The 18,468-nt window shown below is 44.2% G+C and overlaps 2 protein-coding genes and 1 non-coding gene across 5 annotated transcripts in view; all 3 read left to right on the plus strand.

Annotated features, from left to right (window-relative positions):
• Positions 1 to 49: 49 nt before the first annotated feature.
• LOC143213511 (cytoplasmic dynein 2 light intermediate chain 1) lies at positions 50 to 3,386 on the plus strand. Of its 2 annotated transcripts, XM_076433429.1 has the most exons (7): positions 50 to 158; positions 613 to 730; positions 833 to 934; positions 1,049 to 1,375; positions 1,449 to 1,606; positions 1,690 to 1,930; positions 2,401 to 3,386. In XM_076433429.1, the coding sequence occupies exons 1-7, from the start codon at positions 142 to 144 to the stop codon at positions 2,470 to 2,472; spliced, it is 1,035 nt and encodes a 344-aa protein (XP_076289544.1). In that variant the 5' UTR covers positions 50 to 141; the 3' UTR covers positions 2,473 to 3,386. The 2 variants fall into 2 exon arrangements, with proteins under 2 accessions (XP_076289544.1, XP_076289543.1); XM_076433428.1 differs by having other exon boundaries at positions 1,690 to 3,386.
• A 169-nt stretch (positions 3,387 to 3,555) lies between these two features.
• The window catches only part of Numb (NUMB endocytic adaptor protein), a 74,719-nt gene continuing 59,806 nt past the window's right edge, over positions 3,556 to 18,468 (plus strand). The window contains exon 1 of one of the 2 annotated variants that reach the window (XM_076433416.1): positions 3,556 to 4,231. The gene's annotated coding sequence lies outside the window, so the exon portion shown is untranslated. The other variant, XM_076433417.1, reaches the window with a different exon arrangement.
• Positions 13,509 to 13,671, plus strand: LOC143213828 (U1 spliceosomal RNA). Its single transcript, XR_013010047.1, has one exon. It is a non-coding gene; the product is annotated as a U1 spliceosomal RNA (small nuclear RNA).

Consider the following 18,468-nt stretch of genomic DNA (forward strand, 5'->3'; position numbering starts at 1 on the left):
ATGAACGAACAGGTGGACACGCCAGGTAGCATTTCCATAGCAACGAATACAAAAACACAGTCATAACCTGTGTGCAAAAGGAAAGGATTATCGTATCCTGTAGTTGTTTATGTTTGCCTGAAAATCGTACGTTAAAACATAATGACAAACAAAAATTCGTATGTATCTGGTTACGTTCGTTTTCGTCGATAATTCATTTGTGATAGATAGACAGCGGGTTTCGTGCATTTATGACAACAATGGATAGATGTAATTTAAAACAGTAGAAATATTGGAGGGATTGCAAAATATTGTTGTATTATTATCGATCTGTTAAACTGTTAAAAATGTATTAACTTTTAACTCGTATACAGTATACAATCTTGAAATATTAAATTTAGTGTTTCAAGCGTAAGCAAAGTCTACACTAGCAAGATTTAGTTTGCATTGTAACAGTTATTGTACTGAATAAAAATTTATTTATGTTGTTTATTTGAGGATTATACAATTCAGATGGAAAATTATTATTTTGCATAAAGATCCGCTGTCTAGTGATAGATCAGAAAACCTGCTCTGAAAATGGTAGCAAGTGGTTCTGTGATTCTGTTTCTGTGATGGCAATTCTTTTTTTAGCGACGAAAATATGAGAGACGCGGCGGTGCGGCTCTGTTTAGAGGAAGAACAGCGTCGTAAAAACGATCCTGACGAAACCCATGAACGTTCCATCATCATTGTTGGTTCCAAGAAAGTTGTACGTAACGAGATCTCAGCTCGGAAAATTCAATAATCTTTCGAGAGAAAAATATGGAATATTTTTGAGAGACTTGGAACAAGAGATACGATTTCTTTTTAGGGTAAAACGACGATGATATATCGATTTCTCGAGAAAGAGGAAACGCCGAAGCCCACCATCGCGATCGATTATTCTTTCGGGCGTAAAGCCGGGAAGAGCTTAGTAAGCTTTCCTTCTCGCTATAATTTCAAATCGTGGATTACTTAAGTAGCAAAAATGATTGATCAATGATTTAGTGAAAAAAGGAATTTGTTCATTTTCTTTTCGTTGATACAGATCAAGAATATCGTACACGTTTGGGAAGTGGGTCATTTAACGTCTTCGTTGGTGTCCGCTGCCATGACAGGCTCGTCTTTGACTCATTCGCCTCATCATCTCACGATACTGATGATGCTGGATTTGTCACAACCGGAAATTTTATGGTGTTCGTTCGAAGAAACGTTATCCGTAGTGCGAAACGCGATGAAGATGGCTTACGACGATAAAATCATTCAGGAACTTAAGACGCGCCAACTGAACGATCGAAAGAAAACGTTGGAAAAGGAGGTTGATCCTTTTCCGATAAAACTCTATATCGTAGGAGGGAAATACGATAAATTCAAGGTATTTCGCCGGTCTTGCGATGGAAGTATTTTTTCCAATGATCGAATAACACGTTTCGTTGACCTCGCGATAGGATTTCGATCTGGATAGAAAGGAATTAGTTGGGAAGACGTTAAGAGCCGTGGCTCATATCCTAGGGGCAGGCCTTTATTATCACTCCTCGAAAGATAAGACTGTGGCGCGGAAAACGAAAGACTTGTTATCTCATTGTGGATTTGGCACGCAACTTTCGTGAGTTATTTCGAGTAGCATAATAATCCATGTGCCTTTTAAATACCGTTGTCACGTATTTTTCTGTTCGCGGAATGCTCCAGCGGGAAATGTATAGATTTCGAGAAGCCGTTAGCGGTACCGGCCGGCGCCGATTCATTCTCCTCGATAGATTTGCAATTCCCTCAGGCGAGACCTTCGGCCGTCTTGGATGCCATCAAACAGATTTATATCGCTCGCGTACCGCAAGTGTCCAGAAGCGACGATGCTATCTCGGAGGATCCGAGCAACGATCCCAACTTTAACGAACCGATTATCGACAGATTGCGGGCTCAGCGAGAAGAGGTAGCGCCTTCATATTTATACACAGTGGCGTACAAAGTATTCGTACACCTTTCAAAAACGAGTAACTTCTTCAAAATTGATCCAACAGCTTCAGTCTTTTTTGAGAAGTTACAAATTTTTTATTCGTGCCTGTAATGAAAATTAAAAACATTTATTTAAATCGCAGATTCTTAGAATTTTTGTTATTTTCAATCAATTAGGATTCCATGACAACCTTGATCGACTTCGATGAAACCTTTTACATGTATATAACCAGAGTTGTGTCGAAACACAATTGAATTACTTGGCGAATTATAATTACAAAGTAATTTAATTATATTATATTTAATTATTTCGTAATTTGAAATTCTAAAAGATATACATATTAAAAGGTACACGAATACTAGGTACAGCCACTGTACATGTGAGAGAACGGCCCCTACTCTCGGTTTATTAATTTAACGTGTTTCTCGTCCGTGATCTGGTCACAGGAAATTGGTATTCTCCTCCACAACATGCTGGAAGGTCGTACACCTCAAATTCCCATTCCGGATCCGTCATAGATCACGGTTGGATATCGTCATTTCGCTGGATGGATTCATCGCGAATTCTTCTCACGTGCTCGATCCAGCCGAGATTCGAAGAATCTTCTGAGCGGATGGGTTCGCCTGATCGAATTTCTACCGCATGTCCACGCGTGTATCAAAGCAGTCGTCGATTAAAACAAGATTCTCTTTAACAAACGTGGAAACCCTTTCTATCGTGGAATCCCCTCGCAACTCGAAATCGCTCCAGTCAGAAGAGCCGTGCTACCGTTTGCAATGGCAACACCGATAAGAAGGCCGGTGATAAAGCTTATTTATCGAAAGGCTCGAAGAATTATGTCATACGACACAATCGCTTGCGGTTTCGTGCATAGTGCGTTCCTTGGCATTCGCGGCTAACGCATAAAACAAATTGCCTTTTTCTTGCGTTAGTTTCTTTTCGTAGATCGTAAATCATTTTCAACTATTATCGCGTAGGGTTCGCGCGGCTCTATTCTGTCTCGGATGCGATAATCCTTAGTTGATGTTTTGTTACTTTCTAATATTCAAAAAGCGAAAGAAACATTGCAAAGTAATTGTCAGCGAGGTACTGTCTTCTGTTTGTTAACTCATGCCTTGCTTGAGTCTTGGCAACAACCATAGATTATAAACTGTTACAGTAATTATGAAATCGATATGGACATACCAGATAAAATTACGGCGATATTTACGCGCAGACTGCCACACCGATTTACCGAATGTCCTATTCCGAAATCGGAGGTGTATAGAAAGATAAGCTATGTATTTGTTGACCGCACGAAACGACCCACACCTGTTTTCCACGTAGACGATAGCGGTTTTCCCGAAAGAAAATGACGAGATAAACCTTCGAGTGTGCGTCCCAAGGGCAGAGAACCCCTCGAAGGCATAATTGGAGTATCGGGGAAGGATCGGTCTGGGGGGGGCGGGGGTGGAGGAGGGAAGGGGAGATGTTCTCGCCCCTCGGGTGTTGATAGCCCGGCGGACGCGCAAGCGTTCTGCTCGGCCCTGTTTAAAGGGCAAAAGGTAGCGTCGTCGGCGTCGCGTCGTGTGTGGCGCGCCTCGTGCGGTGGCACCGTGACAGCGCCAGCGGATCTGCCTCGTTTCTAGCGTCAGCGGAGCGGTGCGCTGATAAGAGCAGAGCAGAGCAGAGCGGTGCCGAGCGGAGCAGAGCGTCGTCAGCGAACGGTGACGCTTGCGCGTTGTTGAGCGTCGCGCTTGCGCTCGAGCCACGGGTCGCTCCCGATACACGGATAGTCGGAGTCGAGCGTTTACGAAAACGAGATCCGGCTGGGGGGTTTTCCGCTTGGTCGCGGGCCTCTCGCTTTCTGGCCTCGGTGTTTCCTCAGTGAAAATGCCGCTGTGATAGAGAGCCACCGCGTGTCCAGTGCTCTCACCGGGACTAGTCGCGCCGCAACCCGAACACCGTCAACTGTCCACGCGAATTTACGCCACGGCACTGTTCTGTCGCGACACGGCTATCTGTTATCACGCTACCTCGCACCTCGCTGTTCTCCTCCTCCTGCATCCCTCCACGCTCTCGACGTTCTCTCTCTCTCTCTCTCTCTCTCTCTCTCTCTCTCTCTCTCTCTTAGTGTTATCCGCGCGCTTTCTCTCCCCTATCCTCGACGCACAGTGATTTCCAAACACGTCCGAACCGAATGTCGGAATCCAACGAGTGATACCGGAAGTCGTGGTGCCGGGAATTTCGTAATCATCCCTCGAGCGGAGCTGCGCCGGCCGCCGGACAAACGCACAGGTGAGTCCCGACAATTCTTCACAATGTCAATATACATTGTATTTTGCTTCGAGACGCTCGCGATCCGCTCGATAAAAGCCAGGATCACGTTGGAAAACGCGATACCTGGCCACGACCAACGTCGTACATCGCGGTGATCGCGGAATTGCCCCCTCCTGCGGCTGCTTCTCTCGCGGTTATCGATTCCGGTGTGAACGCGCCCTCCCTGGACAGTTATCCGCTCGTCCGTCTTCTTACGAGCATCTTCGATCGCGGGACACGATCCAGTTCGTCGAACGATCAATATCTGTCCGCGCGTGGCTGAATCGGCCCCGTTTCGTGAATCGCCGATTCGCGGAACCACCCGCACCCCCGCGTTCTCCGTGAACGCGCGACCCTCTGACCGTCGCTCTTGTCTCCCTGACCGAGCAGAAGGTAACGAGACCACCGCAAGCTAATTATGCGGAACGATCGCTGCCAGTTCGACCGGAAACTAGAGTCTATTTCGATGGGGCTCGTTTGTGCGTGCAAGTCTGAGACGATCGCCGGCAGACGTGGACCTGTCGTCGATCAATCGTTTAGGAACCGATTGGATTTTTCATTAGATCGTGCAATCCTCTGCTTCCGGCGGCACCTCCGTTCCAGCCGATTGCGGCATCGGCCACAGGTTTCGTGGATGCGTGTCCTATCTTTCGTACGGTGCGCGTCATCACGGAATATAATTAGCGGCTGCGGCTGTCGAAAAGCTTTTAGCGACGATTTCTTTTTTGAATGAAAGTACGAACGTTTCTTGACTGTGTTAAACTAGCAGAATTACGAGATAATTGTGTTCTTTCTTGATAATTCTTGACATGCTATGCATCATCTCTGCCTACTACCTGAGGATTTTGAAAAAGTCGATTTCTGTGAAGATATGCAAAGGGTTAAAGTATTGATTACCAATGTATTCGAGCGCGAGAGGGTTTAATTTAGACGCCTCCGCTTGTTTTTCGTAGAATGGTCTAGCTTTTAGCTTTGGAGGATTTATCGGGCTAGAGGTGGTACGAGGTTCGACGCGCGAAAAGAATTTCAAGTTCCCCGATGTCCGCTTTGTGTCTGGAGACAATCACCCGAGACGATATCGCCGAGCAAATCTCTGTTGCCGAAGCAATTAAGCACAGTTCCGGCTGTGTCGCGGCGTTCCTTTGTTGGCTGAAACAGAGGACCGCTTCTCTACTCTCGAATCAGCTTATCTATTTACGACTGGAAGAGTGGAGAGTATATCCTCTCCGGATCCCGTAGCTCGGCGTTCGTTCCGACTCGAGATCCAAATCCCCTTTCGGGGATTCGCGAGGTTTCCCCCTTCGTTCTCTTCCGACCTTCGAGGGGCAACCTTGGCTTGTATTCTGAAGAGAAGAAGACTGTTCGATCGTGACGTCAGGCTTCCCACGCGTACATCCGATCGCCCGGATACGTATTTCGTTTTGTAGACCATCGATCGAGCAGGTAAAAGCGACCAACAGGTTTGCACCTCTATACGTGCGGACACGGAGCCAAGAAAAAAAAATCCGAACGTGTTCGTGTGACCGGGTCTCTCTCGCGCGAGCCGGCAATCATGTGCAATAGTTACGTACCTGGTGGAGCCAGGTCGTCGCGTCGGGACGCCAATGCAGCACTCGATCGCCTCGACGCCCAACGGCGCGGCGCATGGCGGCGCCCCGATTCTACGTGCTATTCAAATTCTCGCAAATATTCCCGCTCGATCAATTTTCGCTGACGTTATCTTGCGCCACGAAGTTTTTCCACGAACCGAACCTGCGCCGTCACGAAATTTATTGGGCCGCCGTGTAGACCGCCTTCGAGGACTCCTCATCGATTGCTCCTCTTTTTCGCGACGAAATAAGAACGGCGCGCGATGCCACCAATTCTACCTGCTACAAAATCACGCTTGTTTCTGCAGAATTTTTTACCGTTGCATCATCGCACGAATGACTGCTTCGGGATCCGCCGCGCGGTATATGCACTCATTCTCTCTCTCTTGATTTTAGTTTCTCGTCTCGAACATATGTACGGTCTCCGCGTACTCAGCGTTATAAAAATGCCGAGTCGGTAAAATTAACCGCGACGAAGAAAGGGACAAGGGTGGAACGATTTCTTTTCAACGAGAACGGCCGAGATCTTGAATAATGGAAGCACGATCGAACAATACTCTCGTTTGCAGAAACGCAACCCACGTCGCCTCTTTAATCCGCAGTTTATTTATTTCTCTCCGGCCGACCTTGTTTATTTAATGTGATCGCTCGAGCTGCGTTTCACAGTTCCCGGTTTATTCGATCGGTGAATTTATTACGGTATCGCTGGCGATGTCGAACACGCTATGAACTATGACCGAGGATATACCGGGATTATCCGAGGACGTTCGAAATCGGATATACGCTTCGAATGATTCTCGATGATTGGATTTTTGGCTGAACGAGCATCGAATTTCGTAGGGTCGAACCAAAAAGCGGCGCACAGAGACATACTTGCCCTGAAAATGCGGTCGAAGCTATTTCGATATTTAAACTGCTATAACTTTGCTAAAATTTATGCAAGTTTATAAAATATTTGAGTGTTGTATGAGTAAATTGTGTCAGTTTAATATGTATACATAAAATGAAAAAAAAAACCATGTATGTAGAATGGAAATATTCAGAGTGCAAAGGATTAAAGCTTGAGATTTCTACTTTTTGTAGAATCTTTTTAGTTTCTGCAAAATCTTTAGGTTCTGCAAATTCTGTAAACAAATAGAAACCAAAATGAATGTTATTTCTTTTCTTAATGATTTTAATAGAGGAGTTTTTGCTATTTTGAGATTTTGCTATTTAATTGAGAATTTTGGTATAAATGCATATATATAAATTTTTAAATTGACTTTCCACCGCATTTTCGGGACAAATGCTCCGCTGTGCGACGCGACAACGATCGCTCCTACGCTGAAACGAAAGGCGTATATTAATTTGCGAGCGGTTGTGTGGCGAGGGAAAGGAACGGCCAGCGGAATTACGAAAGAAATGCTCTCGGAACCTGACCGAAGATGGTAGTGAGGAAGGGCGGTATCCGTGATTATCGTTGCGCATTCGAGCACACGTTAATAAACTGTATCGCGTAACGCGCACCGTAGAGAACTCTTCGTCTTCGCCTTCGCTTTGTCAGATCGCAAAAGTTAGCGTGAATCGAGCTATGTATACCAGCGATTAGATATGTGGAGCATGACGAGCTATATCCGAAGATCGACGCGGTCGATCGGCGATGATACTCGAGACGCAGTTATCGAACAAAATAAAACTTCGGTCGATGATTCAATAGTGATTTTCTCACGTTGTATCATGGATACTCGCGTTTATCGCTGGAACTAGTTTTCTCTGGAAGGGTGTGTTACATTTCACGAAATATACAGGATGATTTAAAGAGTCACTGTGCATCCTGTCTCTCTATACAGCTCCTGATCTCTACTACAAAAGTGATCTACATATACATACATTGCATTCTGAATAGACTGCGGATCTTTATGCATTTGTAGCAAAATTGAGTAGATGAGATTCAAAATTAAAATCAGTAGAAGAAGAACATTCAATTTACTTTCTATTTCTTGCAATTGATGCAGACAATTTTTATTCTGCATAAAGAAGATGAAAAAGAAATATTTTCAGGAAATTTCTAACGTACACCGTTCCTCCATTTAACACTAGAACTACCGAAGCTAGTTCTACCAAAACCAGTCAAAATGACTGGTATTGGTATAAGTAGCCACGATACAAAATTATTTTGATTCAGAATAAATTAAACAAAAATAAAATTCATTTTATTACTCCTTTAGTTATCGCTGTAAAAGTCATTGCGGGAAAAAATGTAACATGAAGTAGGAGTTTTAAAATGAAATTGTATAACCAGCCATTTTGACTGGTCCGGTGGTTCTAGTGTTAATTATCGCGAAATGGGTACGTATAATAAAGAGAAATCCAGTGGTATCGATCGCTCGATATTTCCTGCGTTGACGCAGAGAAACTAATTTCGGTCGAAATCTTTCTGCGACCCGTCCCACGAAGAATCAACGAGCATACACGGATAACGATCATGGTCCTCGCAAATTGAACAGATACCTCGAACAGACTGGAAGGCACGTATCTACGTGCGTGCGCCACGTGGCAACCGGGTCAATTGTGCTCCGTAACGAAGCAAACGCTCGTTATCCTTGGAACAATTCGTCTATTGTCCCGGGGGTGGAACGGTGGGCTCGAAAGCGCGAAACGTGCGCCTGACACTTCGGTGATGATGTATTCCTGTGAGAGCGTAGGACGTTCGCGTGTCGTGAAAAAAAAGAGAAGAGAAACAAAAAAATGGCTGGCATCGGCGACAACCGGTTTCGTTAGATAGCAGTGGTCAGGTGACTGCGAGAGACGGCGGCGGCGGCTATACCGCTTTCTTGTGACAACGATTTGCTGGCGATCCGAGAGATATTATTATACCGTTCGCTGGAGCCCTTCGTCGCGTCCGTACAAATCCGCTTTTACATCGTTGCTCGTTTTCCTGGCGACAACATTATCGACCGTTGCGGCTTAATATCAAATCGTGGTCAAGTTCACTGGTTCGGACGGGAAATTACGCGGAAAATGTTTCTGCAGGTAACCGACCGTACACTGGCATCCTCCGCTCCACCTTCGTCGAATTCTAGAACGTCTGAAAGAGCCGTCGGTGAAAGTACTTTCAATTCAAAAGTATACATCGTCATATAAAGTTAAATTAATCTTTCATTTTTTGGGGAAGTTCAAAATAAATATTTACGCTGCAATGTCTCTCTTAGAAAGAAATTAATAATGTAGGGAGGGTAGTATTCACGATTGAGGATCAGTTCAAACAAGTGTCCTGAATCATATTCTGGACATTGCCAATACGATTTGAATGACAATATGATTAAGCTGCTGCTCCGCAATTCGCAGGAACCATCCAACCATTTAACTATAACGATTTAATCGCACGTAAAATTTGAGACTCGAAAACCAAGGTATTCTTGCAAGTATGTAGTTTCAATTTCGAAGAAAGAGAAGATATCGTTGCGCAAGAGGTTGTTTTCCTCGGTGCAGAAGTTGTTCGCACGCGACAATCGCGACTCGCGCCTCGGAATATTGGCTATATTCACCTGGAAATGAAATCAGCGGATGCATCTCCGCTCCCGCCGAAACGGTGTACACGCCATCGCGCATCGCATCGCGTCGTATTGTCGCGATAGGTGCATTCGAGCGTGTGCTGCGCGATAATTTCAGAGGCACGTTGCCTGCGAGACTGTCCTTACCGTACACGTGACATTTATTATGCCATCGTACTTCCTCCGTTAGTGTGTCACACGACACTGGTAGTCGTGGCAAACTGCAATGCAGACGACTGCGGTATCAACGTATCGGACTCTCCGCTAGGAAAACTTTGCGGATCGAGTTGCCTCGCGGTGCTCCTACAGAATTCATTCGGATCCCCGCAGAGACGGCTCCTCTCGCAACAATCGCGACGGCAGACCTGCGAAAATCGAACGTTGTACGGAACAAATCAATTTTTAAGGTGCAATTATTTGGAGTGACAAAAAAAGACTAGGCTCAGATTAAAAAGCTAAGGAACGTGAGTTTTCTTTCTTCCTATTGTCACTCCGACAGCAGGGAGTTGCAACTTATTCCCCGAGAACCGCAAGATCTCTACCATTCGAATCTCTTCCCACTATATACTACGTAGGGCGGCAGTTACAATGTATGCGTGTTCTACTATACTCTAACGATGAAGTCTGAGAGTGGGGGAAGAACCTAAGCGGGGAAGGTGCCGCGTATGACTCGCGAGATGCAAGTTGGAAGTCCCTGACGTTACAGTTTCGTAACATAAAACATTCGGAAGAGGTTCGCAGGATATTCAAGCGTCTGTAAGAGGTGTTTCCACCGTTACAAATGTGTTTAAACGTCGGGAGTGACTTGGCAGTGTGTTCGCACCTTAAGAAAAGTAATTTGCTACGGATAGGTTTCCGAAGGATATAGGGGTTTCGTCAGGGCCCGGAGGAAACGCAATCCCTCGGCAGCTCGATGGCGGCTGTAGGTCGTTAGTTTGAACGGCTTCGCTGTCTTCCGTTTTGGAAGCGCACAGGTAGCCGTGGCTGCTCAAATTCGACGAAGTAACGGGCTTCTCGAAGGAGCATCGCTCCGGATACGGTGTATAACCGTCCGACTACGTGTTTACGTTACGAAACCGCGTTCTCGCATTGCCGCGTAGCCGTAAGAGCGTGACGAAAACTGATCTACGTGGGTGACGGTCTGCTTTGTCGTCCTCTCGCTCCTAAGCAACCTCCAGCAACGACACACATTGCCTTTCTCGCGTGTTCCGCTGCTAGAAATCAGCATCTGGATCACGAATTTCTTCCAAATTTAACCACGTGCTCCGTTGGCCTCACCGTAAACGTACGGATTTCAACGTCGTCGCTGAAACTGTTCGAAATTCCGGCGTTTCATAGTATCTGCCAACGGGCAAGTAATTTCCTGTAATCTTCGTCGCGATGACGATACAGAATTTCATCAAATACCTCGCCGGTTTCGAGGCTAAACGCAGACGTCGTTAGTCGTTGCCCTAATTCTAGGTTTGCCACTGTTTTCGAAAGGTTTATCAGGCGACGCGACCTATCGCGGTAGTAAAATCTCCGGGCGTAGCTCGCGACGAGGAAAAACCGAGTCGTACGCTGTGTTTTGTTGTGTCGCAAACAAAAAAAGGGAAAAGAAATAGGTGAATCGCATAAAAATACTTCGCGAAGTAGCGACCTCCTTGGCTCGAAACCTGCTATTACGCAAATTCTCCTCTTCAACAGGTTCTACTGGCCGAGCGTCCCGACGAAAACTCAAGGCGCGATAGTGTGCTCCACTTGCGAGAAAGCTAAATTCGACGGTTTCAAGGTTCGCGGCGACGAATGTCCGCAGAAATCCGCTTTAGACCGAGTCACTATCGGAAAACGTTTGCACGCGGAAGCGCGTATTTGTTTTCGTCGCGTCGGTAACCGTTTTGCATAATGTCGATTACTTAAGAAGAACAACTGCCTTGTCCCGACGCGGTCTAGCACGGCCTAGAATAGATGACTCGTCGTTATTTGCTCGACCAGGCGGCGGCGCCCTTTTTGTTAGGGAAATATCATTGGAGGGTCGATCAAACGATTCTATTTTAACCGGATTTTTAAATAGAATTCGTGTTCGTGCGAAAATTTTGGTTTATCGAATATCTCGCGGGTCGCGCGAGCAAGGTGCGGGTTCCGCATACAGTCGGTCACGAAAATATTCGGACACAATATAATTATGGATTCTAAGCTGTGTAATTTGAATAAATATGCAATTATGTATAAAACTGAGTTGAATAATGTTAAAGTACAGTATAAATTATGTATTCCTAAAAACGGCTTGTTCCTTATTAATAATTGCGTTAGTATAAAACAGAATTTGGCATGTTATTAATTATTTTTTGCAAATAATCCTTGCTAATTTCACGCCACTCTTCCTCTATCCTGTTTTTGAATTCTTCTCTGTTTCGTATTGACGTTTTATGAACTCTGCGGTCCAATTCATCCATCAAATTCTCAATGGGATTCATCAGGGGATTGGGGAGGGGGATGCAATACCTTCAGCAGCTTCTTAAAAATTTGTGTTTTAGACTATGTGAATATCTATATTTGTCTAAAATGTCCTCAATAAACACAATTTCACCCACACCATTGCTAGATACGCAGCATCGTAAAGTACTTTATCGGTACCGATACACACCGGTTCCGTTCACTCACTGGTTTAAATGAAATGCCGATACCGCGACCGAGCAATCGAGTCAATTCGTTTTTTGTATTCTAGAGCTGAAAGAGGCTCCGTCGAGCATCGATAGGTTCTCCGCGGCGAACTATACGTCGGAGTTTGCCACTCAAGGCAGCCACATTGATCGGAGGTTGCCAGTCGTTCTTTTTTTAATAGTACACCTTGAACACCACGTGCCCTTGGTATCTTCGCGTTACGGTTGATACACAAATAAGCACCCAGCTCTGGAGAAAAAAAAGCTGCTGGACTCATAAATATTTGCAGCGCATCGAGCGTGTACCGCGCCGCATTTCTCGTTTCCTTCTCTCGCGTACTTATCTCTCGTATCTCGTGTCTCCGTTCACGGGAGCCCGTTTATTCATTTAATAATAGAGAATGGAATGAACTCCGGTTCGAATAAGTTACTCGAGGCGAGTTTTACCGTTCGAGGCCGCAGGAACCGTTCCCCCGGAATTCTTTTCAATAACGTTCTATCCTTCTCCACACAGAGAAATATATCTACAGTGACTCCCATTAACGTTCGGACACAATGTGAACTTTTTCGAGAAGTTGGAACAATTGGTTTGCTACACAACGTGACTAAAATTCCTGAAAAAATTGTCGGAATTGCAGAGAAAATACTGAGAACTGTATTTTCTAAATTTTCGATATAGGCCCTCGTCACAAAGTTGTAAAATGCACCATTCAGTATTTTCTGTACAATTTTGACTAATTGAAATTTTTGTAAAAATTTATTTTCACATCCTGTAGTAAATTAATTGCACTACTCTCCTAAAAAGGTTTCAACTGTGTAGTTCAATATTTAAAAAGTTATCGTCTTTTTAATAGTGTCCGAATATTAGTACGAGTCACTATACGTATAATTGCAAAGTCGCATGGTAAACCGCTGCATATTATAAATTGATATTAGTTTGTTCCGTACTATAGATCGTAGACGAACGAGGAAGATCCATACGGTGCTATTTAAAAGCTACAAAAGGAAAGTTAAAGTTCACTTTGTTGGACGGTTGAAAGTCTCATTACGTATTCCGCGTTATTCCTGTTGCAATGTATTTGCATTGCACCGCGGAAAATTTCATCTCTCGTCTTCGAACGATTATCAATTTGTTTGTTCAAGGTCTCTAAGGAAGCTGAAATATTCTATTTTCCGATTTATATATGTAGCAGAATCGAAATAGAGAATGTTCGAGAATTTCGGTCGAGCGAGGAACGAAAGCGAGAATTCGCGGAAAGGGGCGCGTCAATCGATATTCATTTCGCTGTTCGGACCATGATTATACTGCGAAGACAGTCGACTCTCTTCGAGCAGAAAATCAATGAGTATGTCGAACAGAGAATCGCGAACGGCGATCGTTTCACCGATGATCGGCGTTTCGCCACCAGATGACATTTTGTTTCGAGACGATTTCTCGCGAGAAAAAACGGATCGCGGCACAATAAATATTATCGGGAATGCTATTTAGATATAACTTACTTGGCGCGGAGGACACCGTGATCACGAAGGCGGTTCCTTCTGGGCGAGGCCTTTCCATTGCACCATGGTTGGGCTGAACCTTGCGAATACTCCTAATGTGGGTATGTCGAGCGCACAATTTTTGGTAGTCGGGACCTGCGTACGCGCTGTCCCGGATTCTGAAATAGAAACACAGATATTTCAATTCTTTCGAGAACCATTATCCAGCCATATACATACCACCTTCGGACATATTGGACGGAAACAATTGCCGGATCCATTCCGCATCCTCACCTTCATTCGGCATCATCGCCGTTTCTCTTTAGCCATTTTGAAACGTTTTTGCTGTCGTTGCGTGGGCCATTTCATTTCCATTTTCTTCCACCCGATGTTTTTCATTTTTTGTCTCCTGGAAGACATAAATCACCGTTTAAAATCTTGATCGCTAATTCTTCACACCGGACAAAGGTAAAATTTAATTATATTTTCGAGCCTTTCGAATTTGTTTTCGTGACTTTTTTCTGATAAATGCGTAAACATTCTACAGCTCAATTACTGCATAAATTCACGTTTTTTAAAATTGTGACATGCGACGTTTTTCCTTAAAACCTCAGAAATAATGTTTCCAATTAATCTTACGATGTAATGCAGAGAGACAATAACTAGCAAACGTTTATTCATAACATCTGTTCCATTGATCGGTCGAAACTGGAATTAGAGCGATTATATATACCCTTTGTCGATTTACCTTCGATAGATTAGCTATTTTTGCCAGCTCGAAGGCACTTCTCCACCCACGGCTCTGCTTCCGAGTGTTCCGAGTGGTTAGCTTTTAAGATAGTTCTCGGCGTATATCGGCACTCCAGAAATTTCAATTTTCTTATCAGGATCTGGAGATGAAAGCACCGTGTCCCCTTTTCTCGCGAGTTCGATCGGAAGTGCATATCGTTGTTCAAGAAATTCCTTGCGAGAATGAACCGTCTCGCACGCGGCGACAGATGACGCCGGAACAAATTTGCACACAGTTATCTTATCGGATACAAGATCCTATATAATTTATTCCCGTGAGATTATTAATTAACGGCATGGATTTCAGCTGTGTATTTAATCGATCGACCCGGTACCGGTTACAAATATTGCGTAACTCGTTCAATATTGTCAATGGGTAAATTAACCCTTTGCACTCGAATGGTATGTGTTTAAAACAGTTTGAATATTATTAAAAAATGACCTCAACTGTTGTATGAGAAAACAAGTTCGATTTGATGTGCACAATGTAAAAAAGATTACATAGAATAAAAACGATCTGGGTTAAAAGAAATGTCTGGATTTTCGAATTAATATTTCTTTGGCTATGACAATGATTATTTCGCATAAAAATCTGCAGTCTAATAATCGGCGTTGTTTAAGCAACCGGTGTACAAAGTATAAAATAGTTGGTGAAAGAAATTTGATTTAAAATTGATGTAGGAAGCGGCGGCTCTCGCGTATCCTGCGGTTCTGCGGGCTTGCGGTCTCGTCGCCGCACGTCTGCGCGTTTTCCTTGATGCTCTTGAAAAATGTATGGCGTCGGAAAACGATAAAAAAGACAATAGTATGAAAGAAGAGATAAGTGTGTTTCACCATTGATTCATACTTTAGGTTGCCCAGCAAGTTGCCTGCAATCTGTTCAAGCTTTTTGGCCTCCTCAGATAAGTTTGCAATTAAACAACAGCGAATAAATATTTGAGAATCGCCGCCGAAGGAAACCGCGATTTTGTGCATTTCTTCGGGCGGAAGCTGTCATGATCGTGGAGAACTATGCAGGACGAATTTGTCGTCTCGCGTACCACTTATTTTCCTTTCCTAGCAAGAAGTGCTTTTAGCTCGAGGATCGGGGAACTCTACTCGAGGAAACGTGTCTACCGCAATAATCGGCTGAGACGCGAAAAGATAACGAACACAAAGCCTCCGTGGTTTCATTTAATACATCCTAGTGTATGTTGTTTCACTGTAAATCTTTACCAACACTATCTACACGATGGTATACAGGGTGGCCCACCTACATGTAGCCACCTAAAAAACTCTTTTATTCTTGATGACATAACAAATGTTTTGAATGCAATGTAAATTCCTGTTTTCCGGAGTTTTCACATACAGACATTAAAACTCTGACTTCTAAAATTGAAATTATTATACATATTCGTTTCCATCGATGTCACTGACATGACGGTTCTAATCTCTCATAAATAATATTCATAACTAAACATGATACTTAATATAACATAGTATATTATAATATTATATATTGTGATATAATATAATACATTACGTATGTATTCTACTGCGAATACATACATATGCAGCCGATTATGGCATTATCACGATGGATCATAAGGCGTATCTTCCAAACATTTTCATACATGTTCGTCGTAATAAAAATATCTTTAAACCACAGTATAATAAAAAAATACATAAAACTTAATCGTGACATTTTTTACAATTGACAATTCAATTCCTATAATACAGATCTGAATTGGCATTATCGCAGATTTGCATTAGAATGCAACACCTGTATTAGTTATTCTCATAGCAACCATAAATTGTGGTGCTTTTAATTATCATCATCGTCGTCTGCGGATTCATCACAATCGTCTTCATTGTCGTCGTTGTCGTCATCGTCGTCGTCATCACACTCGTCATCGCCTGGTTCAGTAGTCGTCTCCGGATCTGACTCTGTAGTTTCTGTAGCAAATATACACATTATCAAATAATCACAGTTGGGTACAGGCTATACATATAGCAAATATTATTATAGAAGACGGGCTGTGTTTCCGTTTACGTCAATGCTCAGAATTGGATGAAATTTTGGGAATAGGTTCTTTTTTGACTAAAATGATGATTGTCAGATAGATTTATGGCGACTCGAAAAAAAATTTTGTATCATTTCAATGTCAGTCCCTACCTTACAGACAAAATTTTTTTACTATTTTAATGTCATTCTAGAGTCTAAGTAGAGGTGACATTAAGAATGATTCAATTATACATCACATGTGTGAATTTTTATGAGCTCACAAAGCTGGTGATCATACATTTTTGCCACTAATTACACATATTAAAAATGTCTATTCTGGAAATTAATATAAAATGTTTCCAAAATTTCAATTGTTAAACCAATTAATTGAATATCTACAGTGGGAAGATTATGCGATCAGAATTAATTAGGATTAGGTGGTAGGGGGCAGCGAGGGCCAGCGTTCAGACCGGGCCGTCCACGCATACGGAAATATAGGAGTGATGTTGGTAAGGTAGGGAATGACATTCAAATGGTAATAACTTTTTTTCAAGTAGCCACACAAATCCTTCTTGTAAACGGAAATTCGCCAGGAGACGTACCTGAACACGAGGGATCAGATGACTCTGTCGACGGATCAGTACTACTGCTTACAGATGTACTATCAGAGCTCTCAGTGGTTGTAGAAGATATTGGTGACGTAGATTCAGATGGCAAACTTGGGGTAGATTCAGATGCATTCGTCGGTGGTTGCGAACTAGAGCTCGATGATGGATTTGCTGAGCTTCTAGTAGAAGATGGTGAAATAGTCGTTGAAGTTCCCTCAGTAGGATTAGATGGTGGTTGGCTGCTAGTAGTCGAGGTGCTAGCCTCTGTCGTTTCAGTGGTAGATGCAGAAGTTTCGGTGGATGTAGAAGGCGGTTGAGTACCGGGACTAGTGGTTAGATCCTCCGCGCAGTCTGTAGTAGCTGCCGACGATGTCTCAGTTTGCTCGGTCGACGGTTGGGAGCTGCTAGTTGGTGGTTGGCTGTTAGTAGTCGAGGTGCCACCCTCTGTCGTTTCAGTGGTAGATGCAGAAGTTTCGGTGGATGTAGAAGGCGGTGGAGTACCGGGACTCGTCGTCAGATCCTCCGGGGTTTCTGTAGTAGATGCAGACGATGTCTCAGTTTGCCCAGTCGATGGTTGGGAGCTGCTAGTTGGTGGTTGACTGCCAGTAGTCGAGGTGCTTTCCTCTGTCGTTTCAGTGGTAGATGCAGAAATTTCGGTGGTTGTAGAAGGCGGTTGAGTACCTGGACTCGTCGTTAGATCCTCCGGGGTTTGTGTAGTAGATGCCGACGATGTCTCAGTTTGCCCAGTCGATGGTTGGGAGCTGCTAGTTGGTGGTTGACTGCCAGTAGTCGAGGTGCTTTCCTCTGTCGTTTCAGTGGTAGATGCAGAAATTTCGGTGGTTGTAGAAGGCGGTTGAGTACCTGGACTCGTCGTTAGATCCTCCGGGGTTTGTGTAGTAGATGCCGACGATGTCTCAGTTTGCTCGGTCGACGGTTGGGAGCTGCTAGTTGGTGATTGGCTGTTAGTAGTCGAGGTGCCACCCTCTGTCGTTTCAGTGGTAGATGCAGAAGTTTCGGTGGATGTAGAAGGCGGTGGAGTACCGGGACTCGTCGTCAGATCCTCCGGGGTTTCTGTAGTAGATGCAGACGATGTCTCAGTTTGCTCAGTCGACGGTTGGGAGCTGCTAGTTGGTGGTTGACTGCTAGTAGTCGAGGTGCTACCCTCTGTCGTTTCAGTGGTAGATGCAGAAGTTTCGGTGGATGTAGAAGGCGATTGAGTAGCGGGACTCGTCGTCAGATCCTCCGGGGTTTCTGTAGTAGATGCAGACGATGTCTCAGTTTGCCCAGTCGATGGTTGGGAGCTGCTAGTTGATGGTTGACTGCTAGTAGTCGAGGTGCTTGCCTCTGTCGTTTCAGTGGTAGATGCAGAAGTTTCGGTGGTTGTAGAAGGCGGTTGAGTACCTGGACTCGTCGTTAGATCCTCCGCGCAGTCTGTAGTAGATGCCGACGATGTCTCAGTTTGCTCGGTCGACGGTTGGGAGCTGCTAGTTGGTGGTTGACTGCTAGTAGTCGAGGTGCTACTCTCTGTCGTTTCAGTGGTAGATGCAGAAGTTTCGGTGGATGTAGAAGGCGGTTGAGTACCGGGACTCGTC

The sequence above is a fragment of the Lasioglossum baleicum genome, chromosome 11, assembly GCF_051020765.1.
Source record: "Lasioglossum baleicum chromosome 11, iyLasBale1, whole genome shotgun sequence".
NCBI classification, from domain to species: Eukaryota; Metazoa; Arthropoda; class Insecta; order Hymenoptera; family Halictidae; genus Lasioglossum; species Lasioglossum baleicum.

Excerpts from the sequence above, each read along its gene's own strand:
- LOC143213511 (XM_076433428.1), top strand. Across the intron at positions 935-1,048 it reads GTAAAGCCGGGAAGAGCTTA|ATCAAGAATATCGTACACGT; the intron begins GTAAGCTTTCCT and ends TCGTTGATACAG. Across the intron at positions 1,376-1,448 it reads GGAAATACGATAAATTCAAG|GATTTCGATCTGGATAGAAA; the intron begins GTATTTCGCCGG and ends ACCTCGCGATAG.